General features: G+C 34.2%; 1 protein-coding gene across 2 annotated transcripts in view; it reads left to right on the top strand.

Moving 5' to 3' along the window:
• Positions 1 to 14,376, top strand: part of CERS6 (ceramide synthase 6) — a 334,583-nt gene that overhangs the window by 62,067 nt on the left and 258,140 nt on the right. For both annotated transcript variants that reach the window (XM_074215783.1, XM_074215782.1), the window contains exons 2-3: positions 6,304 to 6,409; positions 10,498 to 10,628. In XM_074215783.1, coding sequence (XP_074071884.1) covers positions 6,304 to 6,409; positions 10,498 to 10,628 — 237 coding nt within the window. The remainder of the gene's footprint in view (positions 1 to 6,303; positions 6,410 to 10,497; positions 10,629 to 14,376) is intronic.

Raw genomic sequence — 14,376 nt, 5'->3', positions numbered from 1 at the left:
AAACCATTTCAGTTCTCTGTCAAGAAAACCCCAAATGGGATCACAAAGAGCTGGATAAGACTTTGATGATCCAACAGTGGCCAAATTGCCAAAGGTGAAAAGATGTGCTGATGATTTAGAAAGAATAAGGGCTATTAGGGAGACAGCAAAAGTACTCTACTAGGATCCTCTTGATTTGAAAACTTCCACTCTAGCACGTTGAATAGATTTCATTTGATGAATTTTGGGGAAAACATGAAAGATGTCCAGAAGGGGCAGGCAATAATGAGTTGCAATCTTTACTATTGGAGGGAAATTCAAAATCCTTGGGATCACAGTTCTGAGTATGTCCATACATAGACATATGACATACTAGACACAAATACAATGAATTAATAACATATAACAGTATAGATACAAAATATTATTAAAGTTTTTGATTCTCTCAGTGTATTGACTGGCATCATTTGGTAAGATTGGTTCTTAGAGAAACTTGCCAGGATTTTAGGATTTTTCTAGTAGAGAAGTTTATTTTCCTAGTATTAAGATCTTTTTAAAAATTTTTCCCATTCATTGAAAGAGTAAAGGCAACTGGGAATTCTTTTTTTCTTATCCCACCTCTCTTATGCAGCCATGATTTATCATGCAGTAAGACTCCTGAAAGCTAGTGTCAGAATGTAACATTCCAGGGGCAGCTAGGTGGTGCAGTGGATAAAGCACCAGCCCTGGAGTCAGGAGTACCTGGGTTCAAATCTGAACTCAGACACTTAATAATTACTTGGCTGTGTGGCCTTGGGCAAGCCACTTAACCCTATTTGCCTTGAAAAAAAAACCTAAAAAAAAAAGAATGTAACATTCCACTGGCTCAGCCTACCACTCTGAGAGACTGTTGGAAATCTTTGTGAAACAATCTTTCAGAAATTGTTGAATGCCCTCAAATTTCACACCTACAAAAAATGCATATATGATTTTGGATCCTTGCAGAGTCAGGGTGGTACTGAAAAATAATGTGTGGAATACTACTGCAAACAAGCAATTAAAGACAACTAAGTTTTACAACATGCTTTACATACAACAATTTATTTAAATAAGACATTACAATTAGAAATCTTAAAAAATAGACAAAATTGAAATAGTGTACTCTCAAATTATATAGCAAAAGTGGTATTAGAAGACCTTAACAAGACACTCAACATTGTGATTTTTGAATTTATGATCTAGTGTCATTGTTGCATCAATCTTTATACCGATTAAAGGTGTACAAAACTGAGATTTATAATATGACAATGAAGTTTAAGACTTATGTCTAACACTTTGAAATGAACCAATTTCATAAACAATCCCTTATTTACTTTCAGATTATAAATCAAATCTCCTAGTCATAATTATACACACACATATATAAAATAATAATATTTTCTTGGTTATCATATTTGATGTGGGGCAACATGTATGTAGACTATGGCATATAACAGTGAGGATTTGTCTGTGAGGAGTGGCATTAAAGATACAAAAACAATAGAGTAAACAGTATCATCAACAACAAAACTTCCATGATATTTTTCTAAAAAGAAAGAAGGAAACAAACTAAAAGGGAGAATTTGTTTTTACTCAAACTTAATATTTTCCCCTAAGATCATTATTATCTTCTGGTTATTTTATATTTCTTTGGGAAAAAAATAAACAAATTATAGGGAGGTCTAGACTAGGATTCAGAAATATGACAAACATAATTAAAATATTATAATCCAAGTTACTAAGGAAAGGTTAGAGGAAGGAAGGATATTTACCCTGGAAAAGAGTCATGCTTTCTATGCATTTAGTTATGAAAGGAATGTTGACCTCACAATTCCTGTGGCTGACTAAAAAAAGGAAATCTATTTCAGGTTCAGCCTGAAAGATACTTTGAGTTTGATGAAATGCTAAAAGAGGTCAATAAGGAAGGTTCGAGAATTACTTCTAGAGTTTTTAAAAAGGACAGCATTTCTTAGAGGCAAGAATCCTTTCTAGGTTCTTTTTCATTATGTCTTTATGTACCTTTGATTCTTAAATGGTTTTAATGTTGCCCTCCCAGTTCAGCTTTTGGAATTTCCATTAACTTTGGTGTAACTTGATCCTTGAAGGATGTTTTTATTTTAGTCAGTTTTCTGGGAGCAAAATTATTTTTCCTCCTCTAAGGAAATAATAACAAGAGGTAGCATGTATATAGTGTTTTGGGTAGATAGGGTGGACCTGGAATCAGAAAGACTTGAGTTTAATCTGACTGATCACTTCTTAGTCATGTGACCCTAAGGCAAGTCATTTAACTCTTGTCTTCCTCAGTTCCTCATCTGTAACATGAGCTAGAGAAGGAAATGGCTCCAGTAATTTTGCCAAAAAAAAACGCCAAATGGGGTCAGGAAGAATTAGACGTGATCAAAAAATGACAACCTCAAGGTGAAACAACAAATCTAGTGTTATAAGGTTTGCAAAGAACTTATTATAAACTTCTTTTCCTTTCATCCTCATAATGATCCTGGGTGATAGGAACTTTCATAAGCCTCATTTTCACAGATGGTGACACTGAGACAGATCAGAGGTTAAATGACTGTCCCAGGACTCACAGATAAGGTCTAAGTAAGAATTTGAACTCAGGCCTTCCTGAATCCATGTTCTAATATGTTATACAGTATTCTACACTCTACAGTCTAACATGTTATACAGTATTCTACACTCACTGCTCATTCAGAATTCAAGTATCCCTTTAAGGCACACAGTGTTCAACTATCATATCTAATTTACAGATAAAGAAGCAGAATTTATAAGGTTTTGCCAAACGTCATATGGAAGTAACTTCCATTACTGTGATATATTCCTTACTTTTTCTTATTTTCTTGAAGAAAATGTTCTCATATGTATATTGAAATAGTCCTACTATTGCCTTTGGCTGGAATTATATTCCTGGAAATGAGAAGATTGCCTCTTCTTTTCCTTTTTATCCCATCCAGTTTTTTTTTCTTGTATTTATTCATGATGACTTCCTTTGCTTGGAGGGTTTTGAAAGACTAGCTTGTTTTTATTTGGGATAGTATCAGAAAAACTTTGGGAAGACTTATATGAACTGATCCAAAAATGAAATGAGTGGAATCAGGAGAACATTGTACATAGCAGCAACCATATTATAGTGATGATCGACTGTGAAAGATGTAACTACTTTGATCATTACAACAATCTAAGACATTTGTGAAGGTCTCATGATGAAAAATACTATCCATTTCTAGAGAGATAACTGATGAACTCTAATTGAAGCATAATTTTTTTATTTTCTTCATTTTTCCTGCTTTTTTTCCCCAACATTAGCAACACGGAAATATGTTTTGCATACTTTCACAAGCATAATTGATATCATATAACTTGTGATCTCAGGCAGCTAGATGGCATGATAGATAGAATGCTGGGCCTGAAGTTGGGGGCGAATCACTTAACTCTGCTTGCCTCAGTTCTTCATCTGTAAAATAAACTGGAGGAGGAAATGACACACTGCTTCAGTATCTTTGTCAAGTAAATTCCCAATAAGGTAACAAATAGTCAGAAACCACTGAAAAATGACTGAACAACAAAAACTTGCCTTCTTAATCATTGGGTTGGGGTAGAAGCAAAAGGAGAGAATTTAGAATTCAGAATTTTTTAAGAAGTTAAAAATTTTTCAAAAGAATAAAAAGAAGGAATTATCTTTCCCTTTCTCATATCCCTAGAGCTTAGCACAGTGTTTGCTTTACAAATGCTTGTTGATTGACTGGGAAAAAAATCAGGTTCCTCACCTTCCGACTTGAACCCAGTGCTAATTAAAAAGAGAAGTAATTTTGTGAACAAATGTAGTTAGTTGAGCAATGTGTACTTTTTCATGTGTCACTTTGGCATTTTCAAGGGGAAATGTGTCAACAGAAGATTAACTACCATTGTTGAAAAACAATCAGGAAACCATGTAGTAGCAAAACAATTTTGTGGCATTTTCAGAAAATGTATTTCTGAATAGTCTATATTATGAATAATTTTTACAACAATAAGAGACAACCTAATTTCGTAAAATTTGTTAATGAATTAAATGTTCTGAAATTCAAGTAGTCCTGGGATCACAGATTTAGTGCTTGAAGAGAACTTAAAGATCATCAAGTTCACTTTATTCATTTTACAGTTTAGAAACTGAGGTCCAGAGAAATGACTTGTATTAGGTCACATAAGTAGTAAGGGGAAGATTCAAACGTTGTCTTCCAAATCCAGCATTCTTCCTACTGTAACATGTTGCCTTTCAAAATTAAAAAGAAAAAAGAAAAGAGGGGCAGCTAGGTGGCACAGTGGATAGAGCACTGGCCCTGGAGTCAGAAGGACCTGAGTTCAAATGCGGACTCTTAATAATTACCTAGCTGTGTGACCTTGGGCAAGTCACTTAACTCCATTGCCTGGCAAAAACAAAAGTTTATATCATTTCATATATACATATATCAGTTAATACACAAGACTTTATTAAGCCCCCTAGTATGTATTGGGTTATGTCCAAGGCACTGTAGGTGCAAGACACCTCTCCCAAATAAACAAACCTGTCCCAGGCCTCAGGGAAATGCTGCCTCTATAAAGCAAACACCTGCTGATTAAACTGTTAACTGTTTTATAACTTTCAAAGGTATTATACATTTAGCTCTTCATAGAACACAAGCTAACAAGTGGAAAGACAGTCTTTTTTTTCTCCATCTAATTCTTTCATCATTTGATACCTTCAGTGAAGGCTCATTCCACAATGACATTGCAATGTTCTGTTTCTAGGACATTATAGAATTATCCTTGAGGAATTAGAGTTATCTTCATGAGTGTTACAATTCACCTTAAGGACTAGAGAGGGGCTCAGAATACAAACTGTTGCTAGAAAAAATTAACATAAAAGTCACTCCATTGGGCCTGCACTATTTATACATTTCAGTACTTGGATAAATCTGTGATCTTATCAGGGTGTGTATACCTTAGACACTGTATAAGAATTTTAAAAGTAAATGTTTAATGATATAACAAAATTTATTGTTACTTTTACCTTGAATCCTGTTCAAAGTGAAATATTAGGGAGAACTTGGAGCACATTATTCCCTGGTGGTGTTGTTTCAGTAGAAATGTCATCTTTTCCAGATGACATCAAATACTTTATATGCACTGGAATAAGCTACTCCTCCCCCCATCACCCATGGGGTTTTCCCTCAGCATCTAGAAATGTTAATGGAAAACCACTCCTTTATACCCTAGGAATAAAATGAATGTGAGTGAGATAGAAAAATGAGAAAGAGCAAATGGAAAAATGGGCCCCTGTGGTTCATTATTATAGTGATAAGGAAATTATTAAGTTTTAGTGTTAATGAGTAATCAAATGATACTATTAACAGTAGTAGAGATTTATCCCCCACCCCTCCCAATTCCTTCCCAGAAGGCAAGGGATTTTTAGTCTTGGATCAGATGATTAATTTTTCAGAAAATCAGATCTTTTACTTTCCTTTGGAGGACAAACATCAGAACTTGTTTCAAGCTATCATTGTGAGAGTCACACAGGATTCTGGGAAACTGGGGATAGTAACATTGTAATCATGAATTGGACTAGAGTTTGATGGGCCTAGAGCACCATTGAATGAAGATGCAAACCTCCAGTTACTTATCTCTTCCTCCTTTCTTCAGAGTGCTACTATGGTGTCATCATCACCTATGGGAAGCTTTTCTTCATTCTCCTAGGTATAAGTTGCCCTGTCTTCTCAATTTATCTTTTATTTCCTAATCTATTTCCATGTTGCTCTTACCCTACTTCCACTCTCCCCAGGAAAATGGAAACCTCTTGAAGGAAAGACCTGTTTTTCATTTTTGTCCTTATGTCTCCAGCACCTACCTCAGAGACTTACCATGCATGCAGTTGGTGCTAATAGATGCTGCTTTGAACTTCACTTGCCAACATCTTTAATAATCATGTGAACTACTCTTTAAGAAACCACAGAGTACATTAATTTATATCCCATTGGTCTGATACTTTTTAATCATAGTGGGGATATCCATTTGGTAGGTCTTTGGTATAAAATCAAGAAATTTAAGGGATTCTAAGAGATTTCTCCCTGTTGTTGTTGTTGAACAATAGAAATAAAATGAATAAACATTATTTTGTAATCACTATATACATATTACGTGAGTGTAGCACACACATGTATTTGTGAGACGGTAAATATAAAATTAGATGATTTATGAGGAAAATTGGATACTATAACTGGGTTGCATTCAATGTATGTACAGAAAAATATAATGTCTATTCTTTATCTTTTTCAGATTCATAGCCAAACCATGTGCCTTAGGGCTTAACATCCAAGCAAATGGACCACAGAAAGCCCAACCTAATGCCATTCTGGAAAAGGTCTTCACTGCAATTACAAAGGTATGATATTCACTTATAGTTAGTTATCACAATCACCAAAACATTCAATTAACAGGTATTTGTTGAGCCCCTTCTATATGATTAGCATTGTGCTAGAAAAATATGTTGTCCAGAACATTATTTAAATTGGCAAAATATAAACTAGTGGAGGAATATTAATGCTTAGTTCAAAAAGGGTAGAAAATCATCAAGTGTGTGAAGGATTAAAGATTCACAAATTCTCACAGCTGGAGGTGATTTCAGAGACAATCTCAGGCAACTGGACCTTACCCAGAATCCCTTCTACAATTTCCCCTAAGTGGTCATCCTTTGTCTCTATTAGAAAACTGAGTGAGGCAGAGCTTATTTCTTCTGGAGGCAATCCATTCCAAAATCACCTTGGAAACTAAGTGAAACATGAAATTGGATAAATCAAAATAAAAAAAAGCCCTTCTAGCTTTGTGAGGATGATTATAGCTTTTTCTAAGTTACAATTGTGAAAGCATCTTTATTACAAAAAAGCAACTTGAATTTTGGGGGGGTTTCAGAGTGGAAAATTTGAAGAAATCCTTGTGTTTTTAAATAGTATGTCAAGTTGGCTCAGAAAAATACATGGGTTTTCCCCGAAACAGATGTACCAAGGGCAATTCTAGGGTCTTTTAAAAATGTGATCATAGCACATTTGAGTTCACCTTATGTAAGGAATTATGCATGTATCAAGCATTCATTATTCCAAAAGGACAATAAAACATATGTTCTGTACACATTTATTCCTATAGAAATCATGCAAAAGAGATTTTATTTCACTTACCTTATGTTTACTACAATTACCAGAATAATTTCTATTATAAAAGGTATTAAAGAGATTTTGTGACCAGGTTGGCTGCTCTAGAGAATATTTGCTCTAAACTAATTTCAGTGATCATGTTTCACTTAGTTTCCAAGGTGATTCCTTTTGAAGTTGACATAGGCTTTAAAACAGAAGCCTTAAAGTTTATACATTCCAATATGCAGGAAAAAAGGACTTCTCTTTCTTAAATTCTTCAGAGGCCTCCCATTTGTAACAAATAAATAAACAGGTTAGAATAAGGAATCTGGTGAAGAAAAGGACTTCAAGACTCTTAGAGAAAGTTTCTATATAAATTTGAGCTATTAATATTGTAAAAGCATAAAAATTGCTACCCATGGAAAAAAATTTCATCAAGTTTCATTTCCTGTCTTTCAAGGTGGCATTATTTTGTCAAAGGGCTTTGATGGGTCAGCCTTGAAAATTTAGGAATGTTTTTTTCCTCCCTCCAATGGATAAAAATTAATATATCACTAGCTTTTAAAAACTCATCATGGATTACTCATTGGTCAATGGAAAATTTGGTGGGAAAAACTGTAATACAATATGCCTAAATTCAATTAACTTTGACAAGTATTTAAGTGCTTTGCATATAGTAAGTACTTGAAAGAATGTTTTAGCATTCATTCAGCAGGTAATTGTTGATATACTGGAGGTTGGGAAAGAGCTAGAAGCTGGAGATGAAATTTGGGGGTCATTTGCATAGAAATGAATTGTACTAGAAAAGTAGTATATAAAATATCATCAGAGAGATGTATGACAAAAAGGGGGTGGTATAGGTATCTAGTCAGAGTGAAAAATAGTGGACAAACATTTCACATGCTCCTTTATTATCTGTGAAATGTCAAGAAATCTAGAGAAAGACCTCCTAGTATGTGGGGTGGAAACCCTGAGAAGTGATAAAAAGATATTGATTAGAATTGAATATAATATATACTTAAATGGATTACCAACTGATTGGAGTAACCCTATTATTAAAACAGATATAAATATATCCATTTATGGTTATAAACCTATTTTTATTTTCAGGTATGCCTATCCTCTCCAGGCTAAAAAATTCCATTTCTGCTACTTATGAGATATGAGTTTTCTACCACAATAGGCTTATGACATATTTAACACAGTATTCTGTTACTGTTGGGATGTTCTCTGGAAGGAGATGGTTATTGTTATCTCATTGGATGATTTTGTCATTCCTAAATTTGACCAAACAATACTTTAAAAATCCATTTTGGGGGGCAGCTAGGTGGCGCAGTGCATAGAGCACTAGCCTGGAGTCAGGAGTACCTGGGTTCAAATCCAGCCTCAGACATTTAATAATTACCTAGCTGTGTGGCCTTGAGTAAGCCACTTAACCCCATTTGCCTTGCAAAAACCTAATAAAAAAATAAAAATAAAAATCCATTTTTGCTTAACTTCTTAGGGCTAATAGAGATTTTGAGGGTTTTTTTAAAAGTCCCAAGTTTATCTCACTTAAATTTTCAAGGATATGGGGAAACATTCTGAGATTTGGAAAATAAGTTTATTTTATACAGGTTGTTGAAGACTTTCCTTGTCTTTCTAGTTTAGAGTCTTTATCCTTTTATTTTGCCCTCATATAGCAGCCATGCTTCCTTCTGCCTCAGGCATTTTAATTGCCCTTTTATTGATCTTCTCTAATTTCTACAAATCTTTCTTTGCAGCAAAATATAGCATGTGGTGCTGCATAAGAGGAAGATTTTTTCTGTATTGTTTTTAATACCTTTTCTTAAATTTTAATTGTATATAAAAGAGGAGATAGATTGAATGCACTTAGCATTTAATTTGGCATGACAATAACTCTGTGAGGCAGGTATAATTATTATTCCCATTAAACAAATGAGGAAATTGAATCTGAGAAAAGTTAAATAATCTGCCCAGAGTCACACAGCTAATAAGTTTCTGGGGCAGATTTCAAGCTTAAGTCTTCATGACTCCAACACTCCAATCCTTGAGCCACCTAGTTAGTATTATATAGTTTGAATTTGTTTTTAATCTTTAAATACATGTCCTTATCATTGCCCACATTAAATTCATTTATTTCCCTTTTTGTCCTCCTGAATCTCTCTAGTTTACCTCTATGGGCTAGGTGTTTTATTTTTATTTTTGCAACCCAAAAGAATTCAGTTGCATTTAACATTGTATTTGAGAACCATAATGTATATTAGAGAAAAAACTAAATAATAATAATAATACCAATAATAATAATAATACCGTTTTGTTTTTTTCCTAAGTATTGATCCATTTACTTGTCATTTTGTACTTACTGCATCGTTCTGAAATTGTGGAACAGAATAGGTATTATCATCTCAATTTATAAGGTGAGAAAATTGAGGCAAAGTGTAAACAAGCAATATATCCAGTGCCTTATAGCTCCTTAGATATACAGTTGATATGAGGACTAGTGTCTTTAACGTTATCTAGTTGATGTATTCTCTCCCTTTCTAATCTGGAAGAAGAAGAAAGAAAAGAGATTATCTTTTAAAGTTTTCAAATTGAAAATATTTTGAGAAACATTTCATCCTTCTTCTAAGTGTGACTTTACCATCCCAGAATCATATCAACAAGGACCACCAATATATTCCTCTTGATGAAAAAGATATAGTAAAATATAGATGAATATTATTTAGATTTTGTTACTGTAAACCATAATTAAGAATTCTTCCATCTTGTTATTGTAATAGTAATTGTTAAGAAGATGAGAGTGAAGGGCATGTTGAGAATAGGGAGAAATCAAGTTTCATAGGATTGGAATGCATAGAAAGGATTAACAAAATGCTGTAAAGTATTTTGAAAACATACTTTGAAGGACCTTAAATACTGGGCAATGGTTTGACCTTTACTAGGGAGACAGTGTGGGAGGCACTTAGACTATTTTGTTATCTTTCATCCATCCATCCATCCATCAATCGATCTATTTGCTCATTTATGTATTTATTCTTTAATATTCTGTTTCTCAGGGTTAGAGTAAGTAGAAGAGTGAGATCCAGCTCTATTTTTAATTTAAGGGAAGCTGAACTTCTTTGACTTTTTTTTTGCTTAAAATTTAATTATTTGTTAATAATTTTATAGTGAAGTTTTTTCCCAAAGATGTGCATATAAGTCTAAGTAAACAACTTATAAATGATCAAATTAGAAGTGTTTATAATTACCTATCAAATTAGAAGTGTTCATAATTACCTAAGGAAACTATATGAAGTTGGAAAATGGATTGATAATAATTTCCTGATACCTTGTTTTGTAGCATCCAGATGAGAAGAGACTGGAAGGGCTTTCTAAGCAGTTAGACTGGGATGTTCGTAGTATCCAGCGCTGGTTTCGACAGAGACGCAACCAGGAGAAGCCTAGCACTCTTACTAGGTTCTGTGAGAGCATGTAAGTAATAACTTCTTGATTCCTAGTGCTCTGTATTATATTTCTTAGTGGAACTTTTAAAAACCCTTTTCCCCCTTTTTGGGATCCTTTCTAAATTCATACTCTAGTTCAATCTGACAAACGTTTATTAAGCATCTACTATATTATAAAATGGACCAGTATTCAAGTAAGAAGTTCATTACATTTATAAAAACTTTCTAGAAAGAAAAAACATCAAGGAAATATTAAGGGCCCATCTGGAAAAAAATAAACCAAAGTACTTTAAAGAAGTGCCTAAGCTAAACATTGGAAGCATTGAATCAATTTTTAGGTGTTTTAATAAATGCTTGTTGATTAATTAATGAAGTCTCTCAATAGGACACAACTGTGTCAGTGATGAATTCTCTGGTTGTCTGTACCCTGAAATAGAATGAATTAAATTGGGGGGGGGACTGAAGATAAACCGAAGGACCTCAAATTGCAGTGGAAGACACCTGGTTTTGAAAAGAGAAAAAGTTGTTGGGCCATAATAAATATCACTGGAGGTTGTAGCATCCTATTCTCTGGAGAGTTTAAGGAACAGTTAGATAACCATCTTTCTAGGGTGGATTGAGTTTGATATTGCCAGAATATGAGTATAGGCCATATGACTTTTAGAGGTACTCTTTGATTCTATGATTTTTATGATATGCTCATATCCAAGAAACCATTATCTCACAGAAAATAAAGAAAGAAGTGTTAAGATATCTTATCTATTCACTGACAAAGAAAAGATGTTTGCCTATAGTTAAGTTACCAAGTTTAGTCTTTAACTGCAGTGAAGTTTGTTCCATTTCCTGGGGAATACTCCAGTTTTTTTACCTAACAATTCTCTTTGGGGAATTCCCCCTCCCCATATTTAATAATATAAACAATAATACTGTCAATTCCAACTCTAGTTAGAGAAAAGTCCTTTCTGTTTTAAGTCTGAGTTGTCTTTTCATACTGACAGGTTTTTGTGCCCCAAGGTTTGACTTTTAATTATGCCAGAAAAGGTATTTTAGTAGTTGAAATGCAATGTTTCAAGTGAAATTTAATTTTAAGGAAAAATGAATGAGAAGCACATTAATATTAACAATAGACTTCTAAGACTGGAACCATAGACTCCTTTTTTATACATGTGTTGTTTTTTTCCTCAGTTAAATATAAATGAAAATGTCATAATGTTCATTTTTTAAGATGTTTGAGTTCTAAATTTGCTTCCTCCCTCCTTTGAAAACAATTTGATATAGATTGTACATGTGCAGTCATGAAAAATATTTCCACATTAGTGGTACAAAAGAAAACACAAAACAAAACAAGAAAGATAAAGTGAAAAAAGTTTGCTTTAATCTACATTCAATCTACACTACATCATTTCTTTTCTGGAGGTAGATAGCATTGTTCATCATCAGTTCTTCAAATTATTGTGTTGCTAAGAATAACTAAATCATCCATAGTTGATCTTCATACAACATTGCTGTTACTGTATGCATGATTCTGGTTCTGCTCATATGACTTCACATCAATTCATGAAAGTCTTTCCAAGTTTTTCTGAAATCATTCTGCTCATCTTTTCTTAGCATAATTATATTCCATCATGGTCATATGTCACAGTTTGTTCATCATTTCCTCAATTGATGGGCATCCCCTCAATTTCTACTTCTTTGTCTACACAAAAAAAGAGCTTCTATAAACATTTTTGTGCTTTTGGTCTTTTTCCTTTATCTTTGATCTCTTCGAACTGCTTCCTATCTTGAGAAATTTAGAAGGGTCTCTGAGACATCAGAATGGTTAGAGAAGCTCAAGAAAAGTACCATAGTAAATATAATACCCAGAATTCTTATTATAGAGTTAGGAGTATATCTCAGCTGTTGATCAAGGACTCCTTGTCTGTCCTCCTCCCACCAAAACACACACACACACACACACACACACACACACACACACACACACACAAAGTACTTGAGTGTTCAGTAACTAGCTATCTAGCTATACTGGTATTATCATACCAATATTGTATTGAGCATATTTGGGTTGGGCTTTTTGTACTATTATGTTTTCTTCCTATGTCCTTTATCTCTTCTCTCTCTTTTCCCTAACTTATAGCTTCCTTGAGTATATAGACTTTGTGCATTTTTTTCTTTCAACTAAAATATTTACACTCTGCCTCTCAACCTGTTGCTTCTCTTATCAGATTTCTATATCTTAGTACCCTACAAAATCTTTTGTCCCTGTCACCCCCTTTTAAACTCTTATTCCTATCCAGAGAACCCCTCTAGTCATAGGATCTTTGCTGCACAGCTGACCAGCCTAGTCAAACTCCATTATTTTGCAGATGAAGAACCTGAGGTCCTGGGAGTTATGGTAGTAAGCATCAGAAGTTCTTTACTCAGTTTCATGTCCCAGGTTCTGCCTTAGTCAGCTTCTTTCTTACTCTCTCCTCCTGTGTTCTGTGAGCCCCCTCCCTGACTTATTTTTAACCTTTTCTTTATGTCCTTCTATCCTCTTACTTTAAGTGACACCCTTATATCCTCTGCTGCTCTTTTCAGTAGGAAACTTGCTTTCTTGAGGACCCTATACAAGTTGTCAGCAGGGATTAGTTATCTTCTTACCTCTCCAATGTCATTTCCAGATCACTGATCTGCTGTTATAACTCTGCTTCTTTTAATTTTCAATCTTTGCCTGCCTGGTCATACTATTATCTCCAAATCCCTGTGGTCATTCATCTACCAGGCTCTAAAAAATATTCTGAGGGGCAGCTAGGTGGTGCAGTGAATAGAGCACTGGCCTTGGAGTCAGGAGTACCTGGGTTCAAATCCGACTTCAGACTCTTAATAATTACCTAGCCGTGTGGCCTTGGGCAAGCCACTTAAACCCATTGCCTTGAAAAATCTAAAAAAAAAAAAATCTGAACTTAAGTAAGTTGCTTTATATATGTATGTATATACACACATTTATATATATCTACTTACATACATACATGTGTATGTTTTCCCCCACTTTCTATTCCTGTGAAGATCTTTGGTAATTGCAGCATCTCTGTTGTAATCTGTAGACATCTGAATCTCAAAGAATTGCCTTCCTGAATTCCATTGATGATCTCTAAGTAATAGCAATACTGATCTGAATGCACTCATCCTACTTTTTGTTATTTAGTCAATCGGCATATTTATTGATCCCCTTTGGAATACAGGGTACTATTCTAAGGTGATAGAGAAGAAACAAAGAAGTACTTGTTTCCAGTCCTTAAGGAACTTAAATAATCTAGTTGAGGAGATAAGATATACCAATACATGTAAACATATTGCTAACAATATAGGGCAGTATTAAAAAGGACAATAAAGGTTGTAAAGAATTCAGAAGAGGGGGGCAGCTAGGTGGTGCAGTGGAGAGAGCACCAACCCTAGAGTCAGGAGTACCTGAGTTCAAATCTGGCCTCAGACATTTAGTAATTACCTAGCTGTGTGGTCTTGGATAAGTCACTTAACCCCATTGCCTCGTAAAAACCCTAAAAACAGAAAATAAAAGAAAAAAAGAATTCAGAAGAGGGAGAAAACAATCTGGGCTGGATAAGGTCAGAGTGCAGTAAAGACTTTTTTGGTGAATTGCGATTTGAACTTTACAGGATGAGTGAGATTCAAATAATGTAATTTTATGTGGAAGAGAGCAATATAAGTGGAAAAAGACAGAGCTGGGCAATGCTTTTTTCAAGGGTAATGATTCTACCACACTTATTGTAGCATGAGCC

Source organism: Macrotis lagotis, chromosome 1, assembly GCF_037893015.1.
Source record: "Macrotis lagotis isolate mMagLag1 chromosome 1, bilby.v1.9.chrom.fasta, whole genome shotgun sequence".
In the NCBI taxonomy this organism is placed as follows: Eukaryota; Metazoa; Chordata; class Mammalia; order Peramelemorphia; family Peramelidae; genus Macrotis; species Macrotis lagotis.
This window is presented reverse-complemented; position numbering and strand designations above follow the sequence as displayed.